General features: G+C 38.4%; 1 protein-coding gene across 1 annotated transcript in view; it reads right to left on the reverse strand.

Moving 5' to 3' along the window:
* Positions 1-5,030: 5,030 nt before the first annotated feature.
* The window catches only part of LOC136677025 (interferon-induced GTP-binding protein Mx3-like), a 28,416-nt gene continuing 5,815 nt past the window's right edge, over positions 5,031-27,631 (reverse strand). Inside the window, exons 3-12 of the mRNA XM_066654379.1 lie at positions 24,994-25,148; positions 24,758-24,896; positions 24,463-24,661; positions 23,913-23,991; positions 23,476-23,598; positions 10,854-10,986; positions 9,033-9,191; positions 8,347-8,423; positions 8,028-8,249; positions 5,031-5,575 (exon numbers count right to left, since the gene is read on the reverse strand). Coding sequence (XP_066510476.1) covers positions 5,351-5,575; positions 8,028-8,249; positions 8,347-8,423; positions 9,033-9,191; positions 10,854-10,986; positions 23,476-23,598; positions 23,913-23,991; positions 24,463-24,661; positions 24,758-24,896; positions 24,994-25,148 — 1,511 coding nt within the window. The 3' untranslated portion in view covers positions 5,031-5,350. The remainder of the gene's footprint in view (positions 5,576-8,027; positions 8,250-8,346; positions 8,424-9,032; positions 9,192-10,853; positions 10,987-23,475; positions 23,599-23,912; positions 23,992-24,462; positions 24,662-24,757; positions 24,897-24,993; positions 25,149-27,631) is intronic.

Genomic DNA, 27,631 nt, shown 5'->3' on the forward strand with positions numbered 1-27,631 from the left:
TAGTTTTGCTGAAATTCATGATTTTAATCAACAAACACTTTTTTTAAATTAGCCATTTGCTGCTCTCCAGTCTGTTTGCATGCTCAAAACTGGTATAATGTGTTTAGGAAGCCCCAGTGTCTGTAAATGAGTAAAAAAGTGTCTCTGTCCAGTAGGCTAGATTTCCTCTTTCTCTGCTCATGGCAAAAAAAAACTGCATGGAGGTTTTGTAGGTTTTGGCAGTAAACCAAAGATTGTAAAGCATGAACAGAGATGAGCATATTGCTGTATTCCTGCTCCATACGTGGGAAATATTGAAGTATTTTTGCTGTGTATGCAACTGACTCTAAATACAGGAGAGTTCTCACTGCATAACCGAAAGTTCTACAAAACTAAACAACTCAATTTACAGACGAGTGTCTGTGGTATTTCAAACTGTAGCTGAAGATAAATAATTTGAAATACCTGTACTCTCACTTTAGAATATAGTGTATAATAATTGCTACAAATGTACTTTGATGAATAGTTAAGTTTAGTGCATGTAATAATAGAGAAAATTTAAGTGTTGAAACTTTAAGTTCCCTTAGATATCTTTTCCAAGAGAGCTGTTTTTTATAATAGATTTTATTTTATGTATAAATGATAATGACTTAATGAATTAATGGCTCTTAACCCCCCAATGTTAAACTAACATACATGGTAATGGACCACGGTTCCTGGACCAGATCCACCACAACCCTGAACTGGATAAACAGTTACAGGCAATGAATGAATGTTAATTATACAAATTAGTAATTGTATTAAATAAATATAAATTACTCAAACATTTGATGTTATAACATTGACATAAAACACACACACACACACACACACACATATATATATATATATATATATATATATATATATATATATATATATATATATATATATAATGAGAGTACAAATTATTTCAGATTTTAACTTTTTATATATTAGAAAAACATAAATAATAAAAAATACCCACTGTTAAGTCTACTGTTATTTTTTACTATTGTTAGGGGAAATCAGCATTGTCATCTGCAAAACGTATCTATTTATAAATTAACCCTATGAAGCCAAACGTATCAAATATGATACATGATCTTTAGAGGTGGCTCTGTCATCATCTAAAGAAAAGAAATACAGAAACAAACTTCCATCCTCTTGGGGCAAGTGTACTGAGTTACCTACTGAACTATGAATGAGGTGGTAACATTTCCATTACAAACCATTACCAAACCATTACAAAATTACTGCTATCTTTATGAAAACACAAGAAATTTTTAAGACTAATTTTTTGCCAAACTGAAGCAATTCCATGTGTGATTTGTATGATGTTACTTGTAGTAGGGTGGCACAGTGGCGCAGCAGGTAATGTTGCAGTCACACAGCTCCAGGGACCTGGAGGTTGTGGGTTCGATTCCCTCTCCGGGTGACTGTCTGTGAGGAGCTGGTGTGTTCTCCCCTTTAAAACACACGTTGCAGGTGGATTGACGACTCAAAATAGTCTGTAGGTGTGAGTGAATGTGTGTGTGTGTTGCCCTGTGAAGAACTGGCGCCCACTCCAGGGTGTATTGATTCCAGGTAGGCTCTGGACCTACTGTGACCCTGAATTGGATAAGTGGTACAGATAATGAATGAATGAATACTTTTAGTAAAACTAAGCATTTTCCATTTCCTAGATGTAGTGTATTCTACCTGTCAAATGCTCATTATTTATAATATTTAGAAGATCCAGTTTGTTCTTTACAGCAGCAAGACACATTTAGACCATTTTACAAAGTATTTTTATTTAACAAAAAGGTATTTTTAGTTTTCCAAAAGCCTTTGTGTGCAAAATGTGTTGGCTCAGTTGGTGACATAGATTTTGTAAGATTCAGAGGAAGATGAAGATACAGGTGAGTGTTGGAGGTCTGTTAAATACCTCAAGCCGAGGTTCAGACAGTAACAGAAACAACTGTAGTTCCTCTAAATATGGAAAAACGGTTGTGCACTTCCACAAAACAGAATAGAGTACTCATAGGTGAAGGACTTCTGGAGCAGTGTTTCTCATCGGCTCAATGTTACGTTTTCCTGATTAGTTCTGAAGAACTGAGACAAACATTTGCTATACTTTAACTGAAATTAATCTAAATTAAGAATTTCTTTTAAAAAAGTCTGAAGAACTGTTTTAACTGATGCAGTGAACTAAATGAAAGACCAATTAAAGAAAAATTAGAGAAATATTGGTAAATGCATAAATATGATGCATCCAGAAAGTACATGACCCAAAATTATTACTTAACAGTTAGATTTATAGTTAAAGGGCCACATAATGATAAAATAACACGTTTTATTTTATTATTATTTCGTGTCAGGCTTTATATGGTTAATTTTTTTTTCTTTCATTTGACTAATATGCACTTTACTCAACTGAAATAAAATTACAGGCCCAAAACTGACACAATAAGTAAACCAAATGAGCAGTATTTGTAATTCCATCCCACATATGTGTTTACAGCATTTCTGCTAGATGTATATATTACCCTTCTGAAAGACTTCTAAATATATAACTTATATTCAATAAAAATACCTAAAAGTGGGGAAAAATTGCCTTTACACAGGTTTACACACTTAGTATTACATTATTTTGAAGTCAGAAGAGGTGGAGAAATGAGACACAGCCATACTGCATTTAATGCTCTTTATTATATGTACTATCAAGGGTGTAGTGAACAAGAACAAGTAAACACAGCAGTATTGTTGGCTTGGTGTATAGCAAAACTGGCAGAACCCTTACCCACTGTCACTCACATCTTGCTGACGGAGGGTAAAGCTGTGCCCACAGCAGTCTCCACACATCAAGCCCGAAACACACACAATCACATATCACCACCAATATACCACATATACCCAAACAAAAAATAACTAATAACACCACAGATAACCTCTGAACAGGTTACAGAATAAAAAAAATAGTTTAAATGCAAAAGAGCATGGAAACGTGATTATGTGAGCACCAAGTATACCATGCTATGCTCTAAATGAGAGAGACATCATACTCTTTTCCAACAGTTTGCACCTCCAAACTGTTATAAATTAATTCTAAGTAAACTGAGGTAATTCAGTAAAATATAAGGTATTCACCTGAGAAAAGACACTTTTACATAATCTCAGAATGCATTTAAAGCAAATGAATGTGGTCTCTGGAACAGCTGTACATGAATCTAAGTCCACCATGTTGTAAGTCTCAGTTATAAGGCACTGGGAACTATGTTCCTTGGAATTATATAGCACTGACTTAGGGATGAGTTGGAGTTTCATCAGTACCTGACTTCACTGAAGTTCCTGTGATTGAATGCATCAAATCCTCACAGCATTGTCCCAAAACTCAGTGTAAAACCTTCCCAGAAGAGTAGAGCTCAAGAGTGGAGTGGAGGGAGACACACTACTGATAATTCCCCTTATTTTTTGAAGATCCATAAGTTAATCTGTTAATAGTGCATTCAGCTAAGCATAAACCAGGGATATTAGGTATTATGTAGGAATATTAAAGCAGGGCAGCCATGGCTTTGATATTAAAGAAGTTAGCTTAAGGCCGGAGGGTTTCCGATTTAATTCCTGGGACTGGCAAGGAAAAATTAATTTACGGCTGAAGTGTCCTTGAGCAAGGGCGCCGAGGTGGTTGGCAGCCTCCTGCTCTGGTTGTGGCTATGTGTGTGTTCACTGCCCCTACTGTTTGTGAGTTCACTACCATGGATGGGCCAAATGCAGAGAAGCAATTTCCCTATGGGAATCAATAAAGGTGTTTCTTCTTCTTTTAGTATAGGTCAATTTGCTTAAATTTTCCAACCAGCCAAGTACCAAATTCCAAGTCATATTGTGGCTTTTGAGCTATGTTTTTGGAACATTTGAGACACACTGATTTAGAACCTGGGGCAGGAAGACGGAACATAATAAATTGGTCCGTCCATTCATCAAAAAAAAAAAATATATATATATTTTGTGGTTACTTTTTACAGTGTTTTAGATGTTTTTGCTGCATTTACTGTGTTTATGTTTTTTTATCATTCATTTAAATTAATTTTGGAGGGGGGTTGATTTCAGAGATATAAAATAAAAGCACAGTGTAATATGTCTTTAAGCAGAAGATAGAATAGGTGAATCATTTGTTTATATCAGTGTATATGTAAGAAAAAACTAGATCCATGCATTTTTTAAAAATTGTTGTTAAATGATTAAACTCAAAACGACATGCACTCGTACCAAGTATGAATTTGATTGTACAGGTTTGCTGAAGATGAAACTACTGGTATTCAAAACCGTTGGTGTAAATTGTGATCGCTCATTTTCTGATCATATTTGTTCATGAGCTGTTTTGATTAATAAGGGCCACAAGTGACAAATAAAAGGATATCTTAATAACAAACAGCATGTTTACAATGACAGTGGTTGTAATTTTTAAATGATGGATCCAGTTAAATAGCTAAGCTAAATGTAACTTTATTATGTTGTAAGAACCTTTATTCCAAATTTTGTTACAACCAAGCACGATGATTTGGTGGATGTTGTTTATTAAATATTAAAATACTTGATGATCCGTCTTGTTAAAGATAAGAGAATCAATGTGTGAGAGAGTAACAGGCGAAGTCCTAAAAGGGTTTAAATGGTCAGAACTAAACAATGTGTCTATATTTGTCTCAGTCTGTAAGTCACAGCCATAATTGCTGTTTGGTCAGTAATACCATGTTGGACAAAATAGAAATGCAAACGTGATTGGCCACATTATCATAAATGAGACCGCAGTTCCCTCTTTTGTCTTTAAAAGTCTAAGACTAATATCTAAAAGAAAACTTTTGAAAAATAACTTTTTTTCCTTTTAGGATTTTTTGCTTCTTAAAACAGTTTCAAACATATTTAATTAGATGTTAAAAGTACCTAGGTATAGTTCTGTATTGAGAATTATATTCACTGGTGAATACCACTCCACACAGAAGCGCAATTCATCAGTTTTATTCAGATTTATTATTTTTTTTAAAGTTGTATTCTGAAGTTTTATGTAGACCAGGTCCCAATGCTGACTCTACCACAGTTCTGCAAGCTGTTATGTTTACCCTGCTCTAAAACACACAGTTCACCCCAGGGAGGGCTTAATAGTTGTGTAGTTTTATCTGGAACATTGGGAGCAGGAAACTGAAAAAGTGCTGGACAGTTCTACCATTGATGTAGATTGTTTTAAAGTAAACATACAAAAAAATTTATATATTACATTTAAAATAAACATTAATTGGAAATGTTATTATTGCAGCTAAATACTCCCAGGTTGTCAGATTTTCCATTACCTATGATGTTAGTTTAAATCAAAGGTCCTTCAAAGAAAGTTGCTGAGCTTCTCTTGAGCGAGGGTGAGACGGTCAATACGTTTCTGCAGATTAACACGTCGTCTGCTGACCTCTGACTCTTCTCTGAGGACCTCATTTACATTGGCACCATCCATTAAACCCAGCATCTCATTGCACAGCAGCTGAGCAGACTCCTTCAGCATGAAGTAAAGGATCAGCATCGGCACCTGGTCCGCCAAACGCTCCACAACTATCTGGTGAGAGAGAAAATAATATGCTGTTGTAGTTAACTTTTATAGACAATTGGCCTTATGATATTTTAGGAGATGATTAATTACAGATTTTTAAAATTAAATATATATGTGATAGACAAGGCTCAGTGAGTTATATGATATATCTCAAAGAAAACAAATATTACTTACTGCTTCCCTCCTAATTTTTCATTCATTCATTACCCAGAATCATTAGGTGAAAGGCAGGAATAATCAAATCAAATCAAATCAAATTTATTTATATAGCGCTTTTCACAACTGGTGTTGTCACAAGGAAGCGCACACACACACACACATCGACACATTTGAATTGCCAATCCACCTACCAGTGTGTGTTTTTGGACTGTAGGAGGAAACTGGAGCGCCAGGAAACAGGAAACCCATGCAGACATGGGGAGAACACACCAAATTCCTCACAGACAGTCACCTGAAACAGGAATTGAACCCACAACTTCCAGGTCCCTGGAGCTGTGTGACACTACCTGCTATGTCACCGTGCCACCCCCTCCTTTTATAGCATCATAATCTGAGGTCATGTCTGTATTCATAAGTCCTATGATGCAGGTCATTGGAATCTGAATCATCTTTATTTAATCCTAGTAGCACTGTATAGACAGTTTTTGCTTGGAAGGATGCCAAAGAGTCTGGTGTGTCTCATCACATAACGTAAAAGAGATTTGCCTTTACTGTATATTTCAAGACAAAGTGTTGTAATAATATGATGCCAGGACCAAGGGGATATGGCTCATTAACAATGTAATTCATATGTCATTCCATAATTAGGCAGCAAAGTTAACCAGTTAGGCAGCCAAACGACAAATTTCCCATCAAGAACGTATAATACTTTGCCTAATGGCACAGTAGTAGCTCAGCCTTGATTTGTAATTCCTCTGCAATTGCTTAATATCGCCATAGCAGCAACGAATTCGGTGACCAAGTAAACAAGGAGGAAATCTACAAGACATTCTTACTATTCTTATCATTTCCTAGTGTCAGTATTTTTAAAACAATGATCTTTTTATACAGACTTGTGGCTAATTAAGTCAAACATTGACTGGCATGGACTTGGACATTGTATTTGAATTTTTGAGTTATGTCAGTAATAGTATTTTTATAATTTTTTTCTATATAGTGTCATGGATATTTTATTTTAGATATGATTTATTTATTGGTATAATGTTTGTTTTAATTTTGTGGTTTAATTATATTTTTCTTTTGTACAGTGTACAGTGCCTTGGGTGCATAGAAAGGCACTTAAATATAATAATAATAATAAATATTATTATTATTATTATTGTTCTTCTTTGTCACGCCCTCGTCAGGTCTGTTTCCCAGGCCATGTGCTCTTTTAGCACATGGCTATGTTTGTTGTTGTTTCTTGTCTCCGCCTTTGTTCCGCCTCCTTGTTCGTCACCCTCGTTATCTGTTTCAGGTGTGTCTCGTCTGTTCGTGTATTTAAGTCCCCTTCCCTCACTTCCTGTTGTCGTTCATTTGTATTGTTTGTTTTCAAAGTCATGTCGGTTTGTGTCATTTCTAGTCATGTCATTTCGTTTTTTCTCCCCAAGCCTTGTCATTTCTTTCCTCTAGTATCGTTGTTTCGCCTCCAGTGTTTCCGTGTCTTGTTTCTAAGTTCGGTCTGTCTGTCTCTGTCGTTTTCATTTAATTTCATAAGTTTAGCTGTTTCCGTAGTTGCCAGTCTTTGTTTCGTTATATCTTGCGTTTCATTTAAATTACTGTGTTTTAGCAAGTGCGTCCGCCCCAGTCAGTCCGCCCCGTGATCGTGACATTCTTCTTCTTATTATTGTTATTATTCATTCATTGTCTGAAACCACTTATCCCATTCAGGGTCAAGGTGGGTCCGGAGCTTACCCGGAATCACTAGGCGCAAGGCAGGAACACACCCTGGAGGGGGCGCCAGTCCTTTACAGGGTGACACACACTCAAACATTCACACCTACGAATACTTTTGAGTCGCCAATCCACCTGCCAATGTGTGTTTTTGGACCGTGGGAGGAAAATGGAGCACCCGGAGGAAACCCACGCGGAGACGGGGAGAACACACCAAACTCCTCACAGTCACCTGGAGTGGGACTCAAACCCACAACCTCCAGGTCCCTGGAGCTGTGTTACTGCGACCCTTCCTGCTGTGCCACAATGCTGCCCTATTATTATTATTATTCCCAGTATCTGCACTGACTCCTGTGTCTAGTGCTATCATAGTTCCAGGTTATTTGACTCTAATCTAATTGAGCTGAATAGGATTAAACAAATTATTTATTTTAAAGTTATTCTGGTTACGATGGCCTGATAAATATTGTAAATATTAAGTAAATATAAATGTCAAAAAAAGGAGATACCAGTGTGCATTTTGTGGTTAGGTCTCTGTGGTTAAAGTGGTTCTTTAAGGTGGTTTTATCCTGCTACTAAACTATACCTCATAATAAGCCTTCAGCATTTCAGGGTACTTGCTCCTGCTGTCCAGCCCAGCAAAGTTATCCTCTGAAACTTTTTGAACATCTACAGCAAGAGAGGTCTCATTCAAGGATTTCATGTAGATTCCATCTTGAGTGTAGACCAGTTGCTCCATCTCAAACTGCTCCAAGATCCTCTGCTTCACTTTGGCTTCTTGCTTTGACTGAATGATGTCGATCTTGTTCTTAGGTAACAACAATGTTTTAGTACAGAACATTAATACATTAAGAGTACATTAAGAATTGTTCTCTTAGCATTTATTAATATAAAATAATCATTACCATGGCAACATTCTGGAGGTAGGGATAGTGGGGGAAGCATGATCTGGACACATCAGAGAACTGTTTCTGTATAGTCTCTGAAAGGCATAAAACAGACCACAGTCTTTAAATCAGGCTGCCATTGTAAATAAGAATATGCTCTTAACGAGTTGCCTGGTTAAATTAAAGGTTAAATACATATTTCAAAATTCAGGTTGACCAAAAAAAATTATTTGGAGATTTTGCTCAAAATAATTAATTAATGAAGCATTATTCATTTCAGAACTTCCTAATTTTCCACAGTGTTTATCAACCTAAATTCAAATTCAGTACCAAGTCACAGTTTCTTCAGTTCATAATTGAAATGAGAGATCTTTTTGAACTCTGAGCAAAGCTGAACATCAAGTTGTACTTCCTGCTTTCCTGGGGCCAATTGACTGATATTACCATTGAACTAAATCAAAGTCTGCAAGAAGAAAGGCTAAGCATGATCTACCACATAACATTTAGAGGCTGTAATTATTTATTATTTCAACATTTCTGATTCAGCTCATCAACAAAACATTGGATTCTTTCTGAATTGGAACAGGTGTGTTTTGGGAAAGGAATAGCTGACTCTGTGGTTCACTCAAAGGAGGTCCTAAAAAGATCTGTATTAAAATGAATGAAACCGTGAGAGAAATGTGGTGTATGTGATGTAAACATACCTCTTATGACCCTGAGTGTGTCTATGGCTGGTCTCCTCAGCTGGATCACAAGTCTCTGGACCACCATCTCAAAATCACTGTAATCACTGAAGCCAGGCAGCTTCCTTCCTCTATATTTCAGATCATATTCTTTCTCCACAGCCTGGACCTTTTCATGAACTGTTTTAATTAAAATGAATGAAATTTAATCTCTTCTTTCACATAATCATATTGCATGGAAAAATATTTACACCCTTTTCAATGTCAAACGATTTTTGACATTGTTTATTTTACCACTCATCTTTTAGTTTTTAACGTCAATAAATATTAATATTAAAATTAACCTAGTCTAGCCAATGACTTCAAAGCCCATTAAAAAATGGATGCTGTGCAAAATGTAAATAAAAAATATATGCAATGATGTGAAAATCATTTACTAATATTTTTAATAGAAAATGGTATAAATCAGTTTTAAATATTTAAACTGAGAAAATGTATTGTCTTTTTGAATTTGATGCGAGGGCAGGTTTACCACTTTTTCTTTTAACAACACTCTAAGCGTTTGGGAACTGAGGCGACCGGTCACTATAGTTTGGAAAGTGAAATGTTTTCAGATTCTTGCTTGTTATAAGAATTTAACTGCTCCCAGGGGCCTCATTTATAAAGGGTGCATATGCACCAAAGTGGCTCTGAAATGTGCATCCGTAACATCTCACGCAAACTGTGATTTATAAAGAAATATTTTGTGGAAAAATTAGCGTGTATTTAAGCAAGGTTTGACAAATGCATATCCATATAATTTTGTGGAGAACACAAACTGGTTACATCATGTGGTAAAAGAGAATTGCACGTAAATGTGAAACGTATCCATCTATAACATAAAGGTTTAAAAAAAAATCTAATTTAAATAATTAAATACGACAGAGTTTTAGGGTCACGGCATTGAAAAAAGAAAAAAAAAGTCAAAATTCTGAGAATAATCTCGGAATAATTCTGCATTCCACAATTACACTGTGGTTGTGTCTACCCCATTATAGGTGCAGTGAATTATTCCAACATTATTCTCTGAATTATTGGTTTTGGGGCGGGCTACACAGTGGCACAACAGGTAGTGTTGCTGTCATACAGGTCCACTGTGGGACCCACTGCGACCCTGAACTGGATAAGCAGTTACAGACAATGAATGAATGAATTGTTTTGGGGCCTTGTTCCTTGCATATAGAGATTTCTACAGAATCTCTAAAGCTTTTAATGATATTATACACTATAAATGATGAAATCGCCAAGTTACTTTGTACTTTAAGTTGAGAAAGGATATTCTATATCTATTAGTTCGTGCAAATTAATAATTATTAAAAAATAATTTGCACATCATTGCATTGATTGAAATTTCATGTTCTATTCCATGTAAGAACCATTCATTCATTATCTGTAACCACTTATCCAGTTCAGGGTCACGGTGGGTCCAGAGCCTTCCTGGAATCATTGGGCGCAAGGCAGGAGGACCCTGGTGGTAGTGCCAGTCCTTCACAGGGCAACACACACACTCACAGACACTTTTGAGTAGCCAATCCACCTACCAACGTGTGTTTTTGGACCGTGGCAGGAAACTGGAGCTCCTGGAAGAAACCCACGCAGACACGGGGAGAACACACCAAACTCCAAACAGACAGTCACCCGGAGTGGGACTCGAACACACAACCTCCAGGTCCCTGGACTGCAACACTTCCTACTGCATGCATTTTGTAATATTTCAAATATCATTTAGACTTATGCCATAATAAAAAATATTGTGCTTGGCACAGCCAAGACCTCCCTGCCTACAGCAGCTGATTTACTTACATGGTGACTTTGTGCTGTCTAGATGGTCTTTCCACTTTCTGAATTCTGAGCGAAGCTGAACAAACAAGTTGTATTCATTTCCTGCTTCACCAGTTGCAGAGCAATTGATCTTGTCGTTGAACTTCATCAAAATCTGCACAAACAAGGGACAAGCAACAGTGCATTTCAGGTTTTTAAGCATGTACATCTTTGTGCCTAAAATATTTTTGTACATGTAATTATTATCTCCATTATCTCACAGGTCATTGTATCAGGTTCATCTACCATAAACACAATGCACAATTCATCAGTTTTAGGCTACATCACCTAGTTTTTAAGATATCAGGATATTACTGAGCTAGAAAGAGTACTGCTCCTGGATGAAAGGTAAAACCCAGGATGGCACTTGTGCATTCACACATGTTCACCACCATGACCTTCATTTAAGTTGATGTGATTTTGTTAGTGCAAACTAATTTTGTTAGTGCAAAGTGAAAGAAAAAATAAAGTGGATCTCTCTAAAATCCAAAGATTTTAAACGGATGTTAATGACTCTCGTCATTAATGAGGAGCCCTACACACTAAACTAAACTTTAGTTAGTACTAAAATGGAGATTGACATAAATGATCGTGCGCATGCGCGAAAAGTGCGTGCAGCCTTTATGGTAGCTCCCGTTTGTGTATCGTTTTTTCTTTTTAATTATAGTTTTATCTTAATAATATCTATTTATTTTTACAAGGTAACTTAGCGAAGTTTTGCCCTCTCGAATCATGCTAGTAGAGAGAGTTTTGGTCAGTTTTTTCGCTGTGAAAGTTCTACTTTCATGGTGCACCGCGGCGCAGGAGCATGGTCCCTTTGTTTACACCCGGGATCAGTTGATCGCGCTGAAGCCGGCCGGCATGGAGATCAGGGCCGCGAACATCCCAGACTCATCTCATCTTCTTTGGCACTTAATCCATTTCAGGGTCATGGGAGTATTAAAACTAATGTTTTTATTATCAAAATCATAACTTTGACCACACACAAACATATTTACAATAGCCATAATTGTCATGCTCTTCCCAGGTGGTTCCTACTAAATCTGAAATTAGTAAACTGCCATTCCACATTCCTTATTCTTTGTAAGTTTACAACAAAAAGATGTACAAAGGGTCCAGTGATTAACTCTGAAGCAGGGGAAGAACACTGGCTCCATCACAGAGCTGTTAACAAAAAGGAAATTTAAGGCATAACTACAGAATTTGTTGACTGGATATTGTGTGAAGATGTACTGTATTCTCCTCTTCTAAGAACACATTATGTACAATGAGGATTATGCTTTTCACCTGCTTTTATTTTTTAAACTAACTTGAGTATTCATTTCTCCGCTTATTAACCTTAAAAAAACAAAAACAAAAAAAAAACAAGAAAAAAAAATGTGTTTTTGTTGTCATTGACCATACAACAAAATTGTGTAAATATTATTAATTAACTATTAAGCGACATAGGACATATTGTGTTTGTGACCTTAAAGGACTTGTTACATTGTGACCCAGGGCACGACTCAGGAGAAACTGTTGGAGGGGGGAAAGTGCTGAACATCGCACTTCTGAGAATAAAATGGGAAAGAAGGTCCCTAGATAGATTAGAGAAGAGTCCAATCAACAAGATGAAGAACATCCTGAGTACAGCTTGAATTTGATCTAACCGTCTGCAATCATTTTGCTGACAGAAATAAAATAGAAGATAACAGATACATGCAGAGCATAAATGCCAATTAAGGTTGGGTTTTTTTGCAATGAGACATGATGTAATAATGTCCAAATGGTACACATGATGCTTGGTGTATGTGCAGAAAGGGAACATGACAGTGGGGGCTTGTGTATGTGCAGAAGGGGCACATGACATCAAATATTCAAATAAACTAGGGATAGGAGAGAATTCTTGACTAAGTGTCTTTATTCCTGTGATTTCCTCTGAATTCTTTAAGAATGATCTTCCTTCCTGGTGACACTTTGCCATAACAGAGAAAGTGTATTAACATACACTTAGATTAAACCAGTGATCTTCCGGTACTTAACCTAAGTGTCAGGCCACACCTGCCCCTCTATTAAGCAACATGGACTTTCTTACTGAACTCCGAATGCACCCAACTACTGCATTTAAATTTGCCTTCTCTCCATGAAAACTAAATTGCTCTAATGTGTATGGGTTACTTATTTAAATTTTATTTAAAATAATTATGATTATTGGGTCAAGAAAGAAATGTCATTGTTCAACTGCAATAATAAAGCTTATTTTTGTCTTTATGATCATGTCTAGCCTGAACAGAGACTTACAAACAGTCTACAAACAGTCTACGTCTAAAAGTGGATCACTGTTTTCTTACTTTTGAGACACACTGTATTATAAGTTGACATACACTAAGTTTGAATTCATTATTATTTTTTTTAACAGAGGTCTTTTTATTTTTATTTGCATAATATAATATATACAAAGACTTGAGGGAAAACAAATGTACCACGCTGGTGGAACGAGCTTCCAAGCACTATCAGAGCAACAGAAACCCTCTCCGCATTCAAGAAATCCTTGAAAACCCAGCTCTTCCGAGAGTATCTCTTGCACTGAAAGTCTTTCTTTAAGAGAGGCTCTTCCTGCTTCCTTGCTGTTCAGACGCTTTGCTGCTTAGCTCTGCTATCTTCTATTTCTTTTCTTTTATTTTTTCGAAACCTACTTGTTTTTCTGTGATAGAGTATCTGAGCTTTTTAATATACACAAGTCAGCAGCACTACGAAGCCAAAACTGGTTATCTTCTGCTTTTGATACTTTTTAAAGTAGCGCGATTGCTCTAGGAACCACGACTGTTCCAACAACCAGGACATTTTCATCAGGCTACAGTAGAAGAAACTTGTGAAATGCCTCATCATTTTGTTCAACACATGTGCTCTCAGAATTTTTACGGACTTCTACAGAGAATGCCAGCTTTGGAAAGGGATTTTCGGAACCTGCTATCAGAGTTTAAGGACTGGCATGTCGGAGCTGTGCGAGGAGTAACAGTGAGTGGGAGTACGAGCAGCAGACAGCGGGCTGAGGACTTAACAGAGCAGCGGACAGTGGAGGGACACAGATCCAGACCAGAGGATCAAGTGAATGGCCACACTGCCGTGAGTACAGCTAGAGACGGGCAATGGGTTCAGATTGAAGCTAGACCCAAGCGCCATGCTTTGTATAGCTCTGTAGTCTTGTCTTCTACTCCTGGTACCACAGCTGGTCCAGGAAATTCAGCTGTTAAAACTAACACTGCTGCTGAGAGAGCACAGCACAGACCCAGACCAGAATACCGGTCTTATTCACTTCAGCTGAAAAACACATTTGAACCACTTCATGCCCTTTGTGAGAATCACAAATGCAGTGAACACAGCACAGAAAGTGCCAGCTTAACAGACCTACTGCAGACACCCTGATGTTTGGAGATGACACTGTTAATGGGGTAACAAACCCCATGTCCAAACACTGGACATGAGTGACAATGACCAAGTCTATCAGCTGCCAGAGACACCAAAATCCCAAGAGGAATCCTCCATGTCCTCTATTTCCTGCCCCCACATCACCCCACCCGAACCTTACAGCAGCCATGGAGAAGCTGGTTTCGGCTGGGACAAGGCTGTCACTTTCCCTGTCAGCCAGCCCTCAGGTGCAAAGAAGAACCACCCCAGCTTCTACTCCACCCTCATCTACTGCCACTTCTCCACTGCAGTCCCCCAGACTGTCCCCTAAGAAAAATCCCGCTCCATCACCACCTAGAGCACCTCAACGGAAGAGACAATCTCCTCAACCCCCGGAAAGGCAGCTTCGCTCACTGCCCCATCGCCAGCAGGAGCTTCACACAGCTTCATCAGCTGATAAGGGCGAGGAAAAGTGATGTTTTTTGGGTCCTGGCTGCTGCAGTGATGTCAGCAGTACATGTTTTCAAAACAAGCTTGGACCTTTGGTGCCTGTAATCTCTCCCATTCCAGTACTTATCAGAGAGAGAAAGAACAGAGAGTTCAGGTCAGATTCTGTGAATGTAACCAATCTACAGCACATAAAATGTGAGACAGAGATTCTGTGGCAAAGTGCACGAGTTACTAAGTTAGCTCTTCTAAATATCAGATCTCTCACAAACAAATCACACTCAATTAATGATTTTATTACAGCACATGGGCTTGATTTTATACTTTTAACTGAGACTTGGCTAAATGAATGTAGTGCTGCAATTGTTTTATTGGAGTCGGCTCCTCCAGATTTTCATTTTTTAAATGTATCTCGTGCCAGTAGAAAAGGTGGAGGTCTAGCTGCTCTGTTCCATGGTTCTTTTCAGTGCAAGCAGTTATCATTTGGTGACTTCACAACATTTGAGAATCTCTGTGTAGTTCTGAAAGGGACCGCAGAGATATTACTAGTAGCTGTCTACAGGCCTCCGAAGGACAGTGCTAATTTTATTGATGAATGTACAGAGATGTTGTCTTTTATTTCTACCGACTTTGACCATTTTGTTATTGCTGGTGATTAACATACATATCAACAATCCCAAGGACTGTTTTGCCAAGGAACTGCACGCCATATTAGACTCTTTTGGCGTTTCACATCATGTTACAGGGAGTACACATTGTCATGGTCACACGCTGGATATTGTTATCTCAAAGAGTCTCAACATATCAGTGACTGTGAAGGACGTCACGTTGTCAGATCACTACCGTGTGTTCTTTGATATGTGGGCCTCACCAGTCATCAGAGACAGAAGAGTTTGTGTCAGGAAAAGGATTATAAAGGACTGTACAGCTACAATTTTCATGAGTAAAATGTGCACTACACCATGTGAACGATCCAACTCTGTTGATGATCTGCTGAATAGTTTTAATACAAACATTGTCAGTGTTATGGATGAGATTGCGGCAGTTAAAATGAAGGCTATGTCTTGCAAACAGAAAGCACCATGTAGAAATGCTTCTGTTGTTCAAATCCAAAAGAGGGAGTGTCGCAAGGCAGAATGCAGATGGCGTAAAACAAGTCTTCATATTCACAAAGAAATCTACAAAGATAAGCTACGTGAATACAACGCGACAATAAGTAAAACACGACAATCCTATTTCTCTAGCATCATCAACAATAACACTAACAGCAAAATCCTCTTCGCTGTAGTCAACAGACTTACTAACTCACCCACACCAATGGCCCCTGAATTAGTATCAACTGAGAGATGTAGATATAGATATCTATAGATATAGATGTAGAAATCCAGAATATCAGACAAGCGATTAGTACATCTATATCCAACAATGAGTCTGTACCCTCTCCATCACCTCATAAAAACTCCTTAGTTAAAATGTCAGGGTTCAGTACTGTTGATAATAAAATTTTAATCGACACAGTTAATCATCTCAAATCATCCACTTGTAGTCTTGACACACTACCAACCAAATTTTTAAAGAGTGTGTTTCACACTATAGCATCAGACATACTCCACATTGTAAACACCTCACTCATGTAAAGCCTCTTCTAAAAAAGAAAAATTTGAATCATCTCTGATAAGTAACTATAGGCCAATTTCTAATTTACCGTTCATTGGCAAAATCATTGAGAAAATTGTTTTCAGGCAAATCACTAGTTTCTTGTCCATTAACAGTAGCCTAGACAAATTCCACTCCGGGTTCCAGTCTAATCACAGCACTGAGACTGCTCTAATCAAGGTAATTAATGACATCCGCTTAAATACAGAGGCTGGAAAGGTATCTTCTCTATTACGTCTTGACCTTAGTGCTGCCTTTGATACCATTGACCATAAGATTCTAATAGATAGACTCAACTGGGTTGGACTCTCAGGAACAGTTCTGAAGTGGTTCGTTTCTTACCTGGAAGGCAGGAACTACTTTGTAGAAATAGAAAATAATATTTCAGAGAACATGCCAGTAACCTGTTGTGTCCCCCAGGGCTCTATTCTTGGTCCACTTTTATTTAATTTATACATGCTTCCTCTTGGCCAGATTCTACAGGACTATGGGCTGTCCTATCACAGCTATGCAGATGATACTCAGATTTACATGGCCCTGTCCCCAAACGACTCTGGCTCATTTGACTCATTAAGCAAGTGCCTTGAACACATCACAAACTGGATGGGACACAATTTTCTGCAGCTGAATAAAGATAAAACTGAGATTATATTATTTGGGAATAACACTGAGAGACAAAGATTGGCTACGTATCTGGACTCGAGGGCCCTCAAGTCTAAAGAACTGGCTCGCAACCTTGGTGTATTAATGGACTCAGATCTCTGTTTTAGTAGTCATATTAAAGCGGTTACTAGATCAGCATTTTACCATCTTAAGAACATCAGTAAGATTAGAGATTTTCTGACTCAACCAGACCTGGAGAAACTTATCCATGCCTTTATTTCTAGCAGGATTGATTACTGTAATGGTCTCTTAACTGGATTTCCAAAAAAGACCATTAAACAACTTCAGCTGATTCAAAATGCAGCTGCCACAGTTCTCACTAGGAGCAAAAGAAGAGATCATATCACCCCCATCCTCAAATCCTTACACTGGATACCAGTCTGTTACAGAATAGACTTTGAGGTGTTATTACTGGTCTATAAATGTCTAAATGGGGAAGGACCAGCGTATTTATTAAATCTGCTACAGAGATATGAGCCGAGCAGAGCTCTCAGATCTCTAGGAACTAGTCAGTTAGTCCTGACTCAGGTCAAAACTAAACATGGAGAGGCAGCGTTTAGCTACTATGCCGCTTTTAAATGGATCCAGCTGTCTGAGAATATTAGAAGAGCCCGAACTTTAGACACTTTTAAATCAAGACTGAAAACATTCCTGTTTGAGCAGGCTTACAGCTCAGTTTAAAATATTCTGCACTTTTCTGTAAAGGCATTTAATTTCTTTTCACTTATTGTCATTTAAAATTGTTTTAATCATTTTAATAATTTTACTCTTTTTATATAATTGTCTTATTGGAAATTTATGATTTTATTCTGGGTTTTAATTTAATTGTTTCTTTTTCTGTAAAGCACTTTGAATTACTTCTGTATGAAAGGTGATCTATAAGTAAACTTGCCTTGCCTTTAATGCACTTATTACTTCCTGGCATTTTGCACTCAATGTAAGGTACTTTGTATAAATTGTGCTGTAGTTTGAATGTTAGATCCTCTTTTGTAAGTCGCTTTGGATAAAAGCGTCTGCCAAATGCATAAAATGTAAATGTAAAGGGAAATTTGTTATAGATTGAAATTTGTGAAGGTTGGCCTATAGGTATTAGCTCGCTCTTCTCTAAATTGATTTTATATCCAGAAATATCACCAAAAGTATTCAATTGGTCAAGCAACTTTGGCAAACTATTCATTGGCTTGGCAATGTATAGAAGCATATCATCTGCATATAAGGATATCTTATGCTCCAGGCCTCCCCTTATTAGACCTTTGATGTTAAACTCATCTCTAATTGCCGTGGCTAAAAGTTCTACTGCAAGAGCAAATAGTAACGTGACAGACAACAGCCCTGTCTGGTACCCCGATGTAGTTGAAAGAAGGCGAAATATTATTGTTTGTACGAACTGCCGCTACTGGAGCAGAATATATGGCTTTAATCCAATTAATAAATTTTGGCCCGAATCCATAACGCTTTAATGTATAGAGGAGGTAGTCCCACTCCACTCTATCAAAAGCTTTTTCTGCATCCAATTACTGTATTATCTCTGGGATATCGGATGAGGTGGGAGTATACAGAAAATTAAGAAGTCTGCGCACATTATAGAAAGAGTGACGATTTTTAATAAAACCAGTCTGGTCGTCTGATATTATGGATGGTAACACAGTTTCTAGCCTAAGAGCTAAAATTTTAGCAAGTGTCTTATTATCTACATTTAGAGGAGAAATAGGACGGTATGAACCGCATTCTAAGAGGTCTTTGCCTTTTTTAAATATGAGGGAGATGACAGCTTGTCACACTGTCGGAGGTAGAAAACCAGAGGAAAAAATTCTTCCCATACCGACAATAGAATGGGAGTAAGCTCTTTAGTGAATTTCTTAAAAAAATCACTTGGGAAGCCATCAGGTCCTGGAGATTTCCCCCCCCCCTGCATAGACTTTTCAGCCTTTGTAAATTCTTCTTCGGTTAGGGGACCGTCTATTTCTTCTGCACTGGCTGCATCTATTTCTGAGATTTTTAATTTTTCAAAAAAACAGCCAAAGATTCATCTTTACACGACTCTAATTTATATAATTTGGAGTAGAATTTATAAATAACATTGGTTAATTTCTGTATGATCTAGGTGTTTAGTTCCAGATTCCCCATTTATTTGGGATATACCTTGACTGGTAGTTTGCTCCCTTAACTGGTATGCCAGAATCTTTCCTGTCTTCTCCCCATATACATAAGATCTATGAACGGGACTTATTTATGAGATTTTCAACATGATTAGTGGATAAAAGATTATATTCTGTTTGAAGCAAAAATCTCTTCTTGTATAGTTGATAGGAAGGAGTTAAAGCCATCTTCTCATCAACACTCTGTATATCATTTGCCAATTTTTCAAGCTGACCCAATTGAAGTTTCCTCCTGTAGGCACAGAATGATTTAATTTGCCCCCTCAAATAAGCCTTCATTGACTCCAATATCACAGAAGCGGACATTCCTGAAGTTCTATTGTAATCTAAATAAGTGTTTTTTTTTTATAAATTCAACAAATGTATCATCTGACAACAATAGTGTATTTAATCGCCAGATTAATCGCCTTTATGTCTAAAAAAAATTATCAATTTGGGAAAGTGTCTTATGTACGGGAGAAAAAAAAATAGCTTCTGGGCGTAGGGTTCCGGAACCGCCAGACATCAAACACGTATGACTCAAAGAAAAGTTTGATTGTGTGATCTGATTTAAATGGTAAAATAATTTTTAAATGAGCTACGGTCTAACAAAGGTGACATGACACAATTCATATCTCCTCCCCAAATAAGATGATACGAGTCTATGTTAGGTATTTTTGGAAAAAAAAACTTGTAAAGAAAGTGCTGTCATGCCAATTCGGAGCATAAACATTTGCCAGAATAATTGAAGTGTTGTACAATCTACCTACCACTATAATATAGCGACCTGATGAATCTGAAATTGTCTGCGTCATGACATGGAGGACATTGTTATTGATTAATATTGCAGTTCCTCTGGATTTAGAATGAAAATTTGAGTGGTATGACTGACCAATCCAGCCTAAGCCTAAAATGATCCATTGTACGTAAATGTGTTTCTTGGTGGAAAGCAATCTCGACCTTTAGCTGTTTTAGATGTTCCAGAACTTTTTAAGCGTTTCACTGTATGATTGAGAGATTTGAAATTTCAACTCACAAATGATACTTGGCAACCTGTGTTGGATATTTTACCCATGACCATGATGATTATTTAGAAACGTTATAATACCTAAATATAGTGATCCTATGACTCTGTGCATATAGAAGAATTTTCTTAGCAATAATCCTGTTTGGAAACAAAATTTTAATGACCTCTAGTGCCGTTGACATCCCACCAGTCACTATGTAGAACGAAATTACCATAAACCCCCTGAGAAAACAGAAATCTGCACATGCTAGTGCTTACTACTCTGAACTCTAATATACTCGGATGCTCTGCTACTGACAACAAAAATCAGCAATCAACAGACGTTGTACAACCAAATCTATACAGTTGGATCACTTCACAGGGGTATGAGTCCTGTGTAAGAAATTACAGCATGGACCCACATGTGACTGGCTGACCTTGCTGCAATCAACAATATTAATATTATAATAAATGTTCCAAACCAGTGTGTCTTCCTAGAGATAGGGTGACCATTTGACTTATTTAGCATATGAACAGGCAAAGCAGGAAGAGCCACAACAGCTCTCACTGTGGGACCAGAAGACCTAATCAATATCAAAGGAAGTTTATTACTGAGTAATCAACAACCATCACAGACAAAGGGAACTAGTCTAAACATGAAGGTTACATAACTTAATTTCCACTGAGTTAGAAAGAGAGTAGTATTTGCACATGGACTGTATTAAGACACAACTGACATCACATCCTTCAGGAGGAGCTTAGGGGAAGGCAGTATTGTCAATCTGTATATGCTGTGTTTTTCTACTACTCAATGTTCAGTCCAGCTCCGCTCTATCCACGGTACATCATTGTATCTTGCTACTGCTTACTGTAATAAAGGTTTTCCATTTTTCATCAATTTTTAAGAGACATCCCATTTTTCCTACACCTACTATTGGCTAAAAGTCAGTTCTTTCTTAGAACATTCATTTATTCATTCATTCATTATCTGTAACCGGTTATCCAGTTCAGGGTCGCGGTGGGTCCAGAGCCTACCTGGAATCATTGGGCGCAAGGCAGGAATACACCCTGGAGGGGGCGCCAGTCCTTCACAGGGTGACACACACACTCACTCACACCTACGGACACTTTTTGAGTCGCCAAGCCACCTAACAACATGTGTTTATGGACTGTGGGAGGAAACCGGAGCAAGGTGACGGAGCGATATCTCGGCCGTGGAGCAGCTTTTTTTTTACCTCACTGAAGGCGGCTCGTGCTCGCACCACACTCGACGGATAATCCGGGAATCCTTGATCCTTTAAACTGGAGCGGATTTGCTTCCCTGGCTCTGCGTAGTACCTCCATACAGTCCTGATAATAATGCAGCTTTGCGACGATGACCTGTGGTGTGATCTGTCGACCAATATCTCTCTCTGCATATGAGGGGCTTCTTTTGAAAGACTGGAGACTGCAGTTGTGGAGTTTGAGGCCGGCTCCTCAGCCACATTGACAATACGAATATTTGATCTCCGCATTCTTCCCTCCAAGTCCACATACTTTTCTTGAAGACTCGCCATCTAAGTTTGAAGTTTCCGGATACTGGTTTGCCCCTTCTCCATTTCACTCACAGTCTGTTTTACTATATCCAGGTCGGAGCGAAGCAGAGTTATTGTTATTGTACACAGTGAGAGCTGTTGTTTACTACCTTTGCTTTGATGGTCTGAAGTTCTGTTTTAATTCCTTCAAACTCTTCGGCTAGTGTGGACCTGAGCTCTGATCTGAAAAGTGCAGAGATATCCGCTCTCAAAGTGGAGAGAATCTCGGATTCTTTACCTCCTTGTCTGTTAGCTTAACTGGTGAGGTCGAGCTGCTAGGTCTGTTAGCAATGTTTTTCCCCGTGTATGTAAATTGACAAAGATTTTTAGCCATTTGAGTGTTGATAGGGGGAAATCCAGTGACAAAACTAGATCAGCAAACTTTCAACAGCTTTTCAATGATTTTATAAGGTCATACAGTGCTAAAAGGTAATCTTTTATGAGTATTGCAGCAGAGCCCGCAGAACTTGCGTCCTACTCCATTAACGGCTTGCCCATCCCCCCCGAAGTCATTATTTTTTCACAGATTCCATGTTTACAAGCCTGCTGTAGCAAGTTGCTTAGGATATTTACTCTGTACATGGCAGTAGTAATTTTGAACAAATGTTTACAACCAGATCATTTCACTTTTAATACACTATATAAAAACTTAAGTGCGTCAGAACTTCACACACACCAAGTTGACTGTGCCTTTAAACAGCTTGAAAAAAAAAAAAACGAAGTCACTGCTTTAGAAACGTCTGATGACATCATGTGTGTGGTGGCAGTATTTTAAGGCCTACTTGCCTCTTGGCTTGACACCCTGGGTAAATCAAAATATATCAACCAAGACATAAAAAAAAAAAAAGAATTGTGCACCCCCATAAAGATGGCCACAAAGCCATCATAATGTTCAGGAAGGAAAAGTGTGCTATCTCCTAGAGAACATCTTTTGGTGTTAAAAATTCAGATAAACATTATTTTACTAGTTTTACAATTACAGAGTTTATTTGATCTGTTGCTCTTCATACTTTGTTTCTCTCCTTTTAATGTTCTTCAAGCGTCAGGATTCCCAAAGGACCAATGCAGAACAGGTATTATTTGGCTGGGAGTATAGGCACACTGAAGTGGTGGTGGTGTGTTAGCGTGTGTTGTGCTATTACGAGTGGATCAGACACAGCAGTACTGCTAGAGTTTTTTTTAAAGCCTTCAATGTCACTGCTGGGCTGCAAATAGTCCACAAACCAAAAATATCCAGCCAGCAGGGGTCCTGTGTCCAATGATAAGGGACTAGAGGAAGACCAACACAAACTTTGCAGACACAGAGGAACTACAGTCTCTGACTTTACATCTACAATGTGGACAAATGAGGTAGGAGTGTCTAACAGAATGAACAATGAGTGGACACAGCACCATTTCTATGTATAATCCTCTTGTACAAGTGCAACACACACACTAACATGTCACCATGTCAGTGTCACTGCAGAGCTGAGAATGATTTACCAGAACAACATATGGACTTCACTCTGTAATTGTAGAACAACTTTTCATTATATTCTGTTGTGCTGTGTTTATATATGGGTAAAAAAATCTTATTTTACATTGCAGATATAGTAGCCAGAACATTTTGAAAATAATTCAGCAGAGGTTTTTGTGCTTTATACAAACTCTGGGACCTGGGGTTTCAAACAATAATTTAAATTGTAATGTGGCCACCTGTGTCATACGTTAAAGAATAAGAAGTGGTCACTCACACTAATGTAGAAATCCTTCTTTTTCTGTGGATCCAGTGGGGGTCCAGCTTCACACTGACTCAACTCCTTTCTCAAATCCCAGAGTAGCTTCTTTATTTGCTCTGAGAGCAGAGGCAGCGATTTCTGAAATAATAATAACAAAGGATCATGCAAAAGACATATTTCAATAAATCTATATTGGGAAAAGTGAAGCAGGAATGGGGATGTGATCACAACCGTCACAGACATGACTGCGCATAAAATGTACGTTCAAATGTAGAAAGTTGTTCTTGTCTTTGTGTCCAGCTCAGCTGAGAGCTGCACAAACTAATAAACAAATATCAGTGAATCAGATTTTGCATTGAATTCACCAAATATTTACAGTCACGTGTTGGTTGGTGATATTGACATTTTAGGGGAAAAAAGACACTTGGATACATTTAAAAATGAGTACGTACTTTGATGTGATCAACCAAATGTTGAGTCAGTTTAGTAGCGAGGCACTGAATAGTTGCCTTGTCCTCATTCAGAAGGCAACTGCATATAGGAAGAAACCATACACATTATGGGCTGGTCAAAGGTCACAGACTGCATATAACTTACAAATTACAGATGACATGCTCACTTGAAATGTGAATCTACATATAAGAGTATGATAGGGCTGTGAAACTAACTTGAAGGGGGTGAGTCTGCAGACTCAGACTACACTGTTGAGCCTTCTGCAGGTGTAGAAGCCTAATCCAGCAAAACAGGGGCGGTGCCTTCATGATGACCCCTGTGAAGAGCTAGTGAAGTAGTGGGTGTTTTGGGTATTCATGCTGAGCCTAGTGAGTAACCTTAGTTGTTAGGTGTCACTAGTTGCTGATTGGATCTTAAATGGCCACATCAACCTTAGTGGACAGAAATATAGTGGTTGCTATAGGAAGAGAGTGAGCTGGGCCCTGTGTGAAGCTCCAATGTACTCTCGTAGCATATTTTACAATTTATCCTGTGTACAATTACAATTACCTGAAGTATTCATGCCGTTTGAAGAAGTCTCTCTCAACTCGAGCAGCTTCTTCCAAAGAGATTTTATTATCAATTTGCTGCTGGTCACGGCACTTAACCATGATGTATCCTTTGCTTAAGGGAATGACCTGATTTCTGACGACATCCAGTATGTTTTTCTCTGTTCCTTTCTCAATAAGATCTGGCTTAGTAAGAATAGCTGATAGGGAAAAAAACACATTTGTATTATCATATTTTAAATATTGTAAGAATTAATCTTACACGTTGCTATTACTTTGATTGAATTATTCTTTACCCAGAGTTCTTTTCCCTTCAGGGTCCACTTCTTGGGCCATTTTCAGTGCCTCTGTTGTTGCAATGTTAACATTGCATGGGACAACAACCAAACTGATGATTTCATCTCTCTCAATGAAGCTCCGAATTAGATATTTGATCTTTGTGACAGGAATAAAAGGCAGAAATAAATAAAAAAGTATATAAAAATTTATGTTTTTAAGGTTTTGCACTTTTCACTCTAGTTTTAATTTTCACCTGTTCTTCAATATCCTCAGGTTGACCATTCACAGGGACTCTGGCGATTTCAGGCAGATCGATCAGTGTGAGGTCACACACTAGTGGAGACATGATCTCCAGAGTGATGAGATCTTCACATATTCCAACCCCATCTCCAGCCAATTTGTTCTGAGCTGTTAGACACATGAAACTTTGACACATTTTGAATACATGCATTTGAAGATTAGAGTTAGGCAAAGTTTCATGTGAAAAGGATGTCCCCTTATTCTGCCCTCACTTGAACATCCAGCTTCTTCAGCTAGGCAGATAGATAAACTTTTGAATTTGAATGAGTTTACTGCTGTTGACATTCAGTGGAAAAGTGCACCAGGAACTCAGTAAAACTACAACACAAAGATTCTAATGAATATACAACAGAGTTTATGTATAGTAAAAACTCGATTGTAATTGTCACACATCACAGCCAGGAAGGTAATGAACACTCAAATTCACAACCTAAGCTTCCCAATACCAAATAATTCACTAATATAAACCTTTACCATGTAAGAATAGCATCTACTTACAGACAATGTTTAGATTAATGATTACAGGCAGGATGGATGAAGATGCATATCCACAGTGTGCATGTCTAATGTGGAGTTCACAATATGCCTTCCTACCATAAAAAAACAAGAAATTGTGCCACCTAATGGTATGGAATGTTAGGGAAGTTTGCCATCTAGTGGAAGGGAATAATAACAATAAATGCCAGAACACTTCCCGCCTGGCTTCTGAGAGGATGCCACCTACAGAGTAACTTTATATACAACAAATTCCTACGTGTCCGAAGAAAGTAACAGGACAGTCTCTGCAATGGGCCGGAGAAGGAATTTGCATAGGCCTCCTCTTGCTATCTTAATTTCAACCTATTTACCCCAGGAAATGTGTTGGTGATTATGCCTACAGGCCATTAATTCCTATGAACCTGGCTGTTCTTCAACATCACCAAATCTCCTGTCTGGAGGTTTTGACAGCTGGCTTTCCATTTCCTTCTGCTCTGAAGGGTTGGAAGAAACTCTGTTTTCCAGCAATGCCAGAATGTGTTTGCTAAAGTTTGGACTTGCCTCCACTGACTAGCCTGTAAATCCTTATCGTCAACTCACCCCGGGGGGGAGGGTGTGCCCTAATTTTCTGAACAAGATGTGTTGTTGTGTGTGACACGGGAACCAGGGGCCTTGCATTCACAATTGCTGAAACTTCAGCCATAAACGTGGTGAAAACTTTGTGAGTAAGTCTTGTAGGTACCATCTTGAGAACCACTGAATCAGGAATACGCCTGCAGATGCCTATCAGTCGTACCCAACTGCCCCCCATGTGAGAACTGTGAGGAGGGTTTAAGACCCAGGTACATGCATTGTCAGACAGATATTGCTGGAGTTGACTGTTACTGCATACAGTTTCGACATTCAGTTCTCTGCTGGCACCCACAAAATAATTCCCACAATCTGACCGTAGCTGTTTTGCAGAGCCCCTGATAGTGAAGAATCATAGCAATGCATTTATGAAGGATGACACACTCAATTACTTCAATGTGTATGGCTCGAATGCTCATGCATGTAAATATAACTGCCCAGCGTTTGCTCTCAGCCATACCACCTCTTGTGCAATGAGCAGCCACCTCCCAAAGTCCAAACACATCCACCACCAAGTAAAGAAATGGAGGTTCAGTGCTTAAACGCTAGACAGGTAAGTTTGCAATCTTTTGGGTTTGGGTTTTCCCACGTAGTTTCCTGCAGATAAAACACTGATGGAGTATACTGCTGACACGCTGTTTACCACCAATGGTCCACAGACCAGCAGCTCGCAATGCACCTTTGGTGAAAAGGTGACCTTGATGATGAACATGTTCATGGTAGCAACAAATAAGCAGAGTTGTGACATGGCTCTTGGCAGGAAGGATTAAAGGGTTGATTTCATCCTTATTTAGACTGGCTTGTGAAAGACGCCCACCAATTCTAAACATGCCATGATCATCCATGTACGGACATAAGCTTGCAAGTGGGCTCTGCCTGGGAATGGGTGAGCATTCTTGAATCAATATACTACTTTATTGAGTCATACTCAATGCCACTCTCGCTATGAATTGTGTCTGCTATTTCCACTGCTAAAACAGCAGCACAAAATTCCAGCCGAGGAACAGTGATATCTGGACGTGGCACAAGCTTTCTCTTGCCAAATATGAAGCCAATGTCAGCCTTCCCACTTGAATCAAAGGTTCGGAGATAGGCCACAGCTGCAATGGCTCCTGTTGATGCATCACTAATGGAGATGGACATATACTGAAGAGGAATTCTAACTTCAAGTTCAAGTTCAGTAAATTAATCTCTCCATACCTTCCACTCTTTCAGTTTCCTTTCAGGGAGGGAAGCATCCCAGTCAAATGACTCCATGGTTAGCTCCCTAAGCAATGACCTCCCTTGAATGCTCACAGGGGCTGCAAAATCCAACGGGTTAAACAGACTGTTTATCGTCAACAAAACCCCATGTCTTGTGTAGAGATTTTCAGCCACTGACACTTGGAAAGTGAAGACATCTTCAACAATGTCCCAGCTCACCCCAAGACTGCATAGGAGGAAAGTCAGTGTTCCAAGTCTTTTAGTCCCTTGGCCAAGTCCTC

This window comes from Hoplias malabaricus, chromosome 2 (genome assembly GCF_029633855.1).
Source record: "Hoplias malabaricus isolate fHopMal1 chromosome 2, fHopMal1.hap1, whole genome shotgun sequence".
Taxonomy (NCBI): Eukaryota; Metazoa; Chordata; class Actinopteri; order Characiformes; family Erythrinidae; genus Hoplias; species Hoplias malabaricus.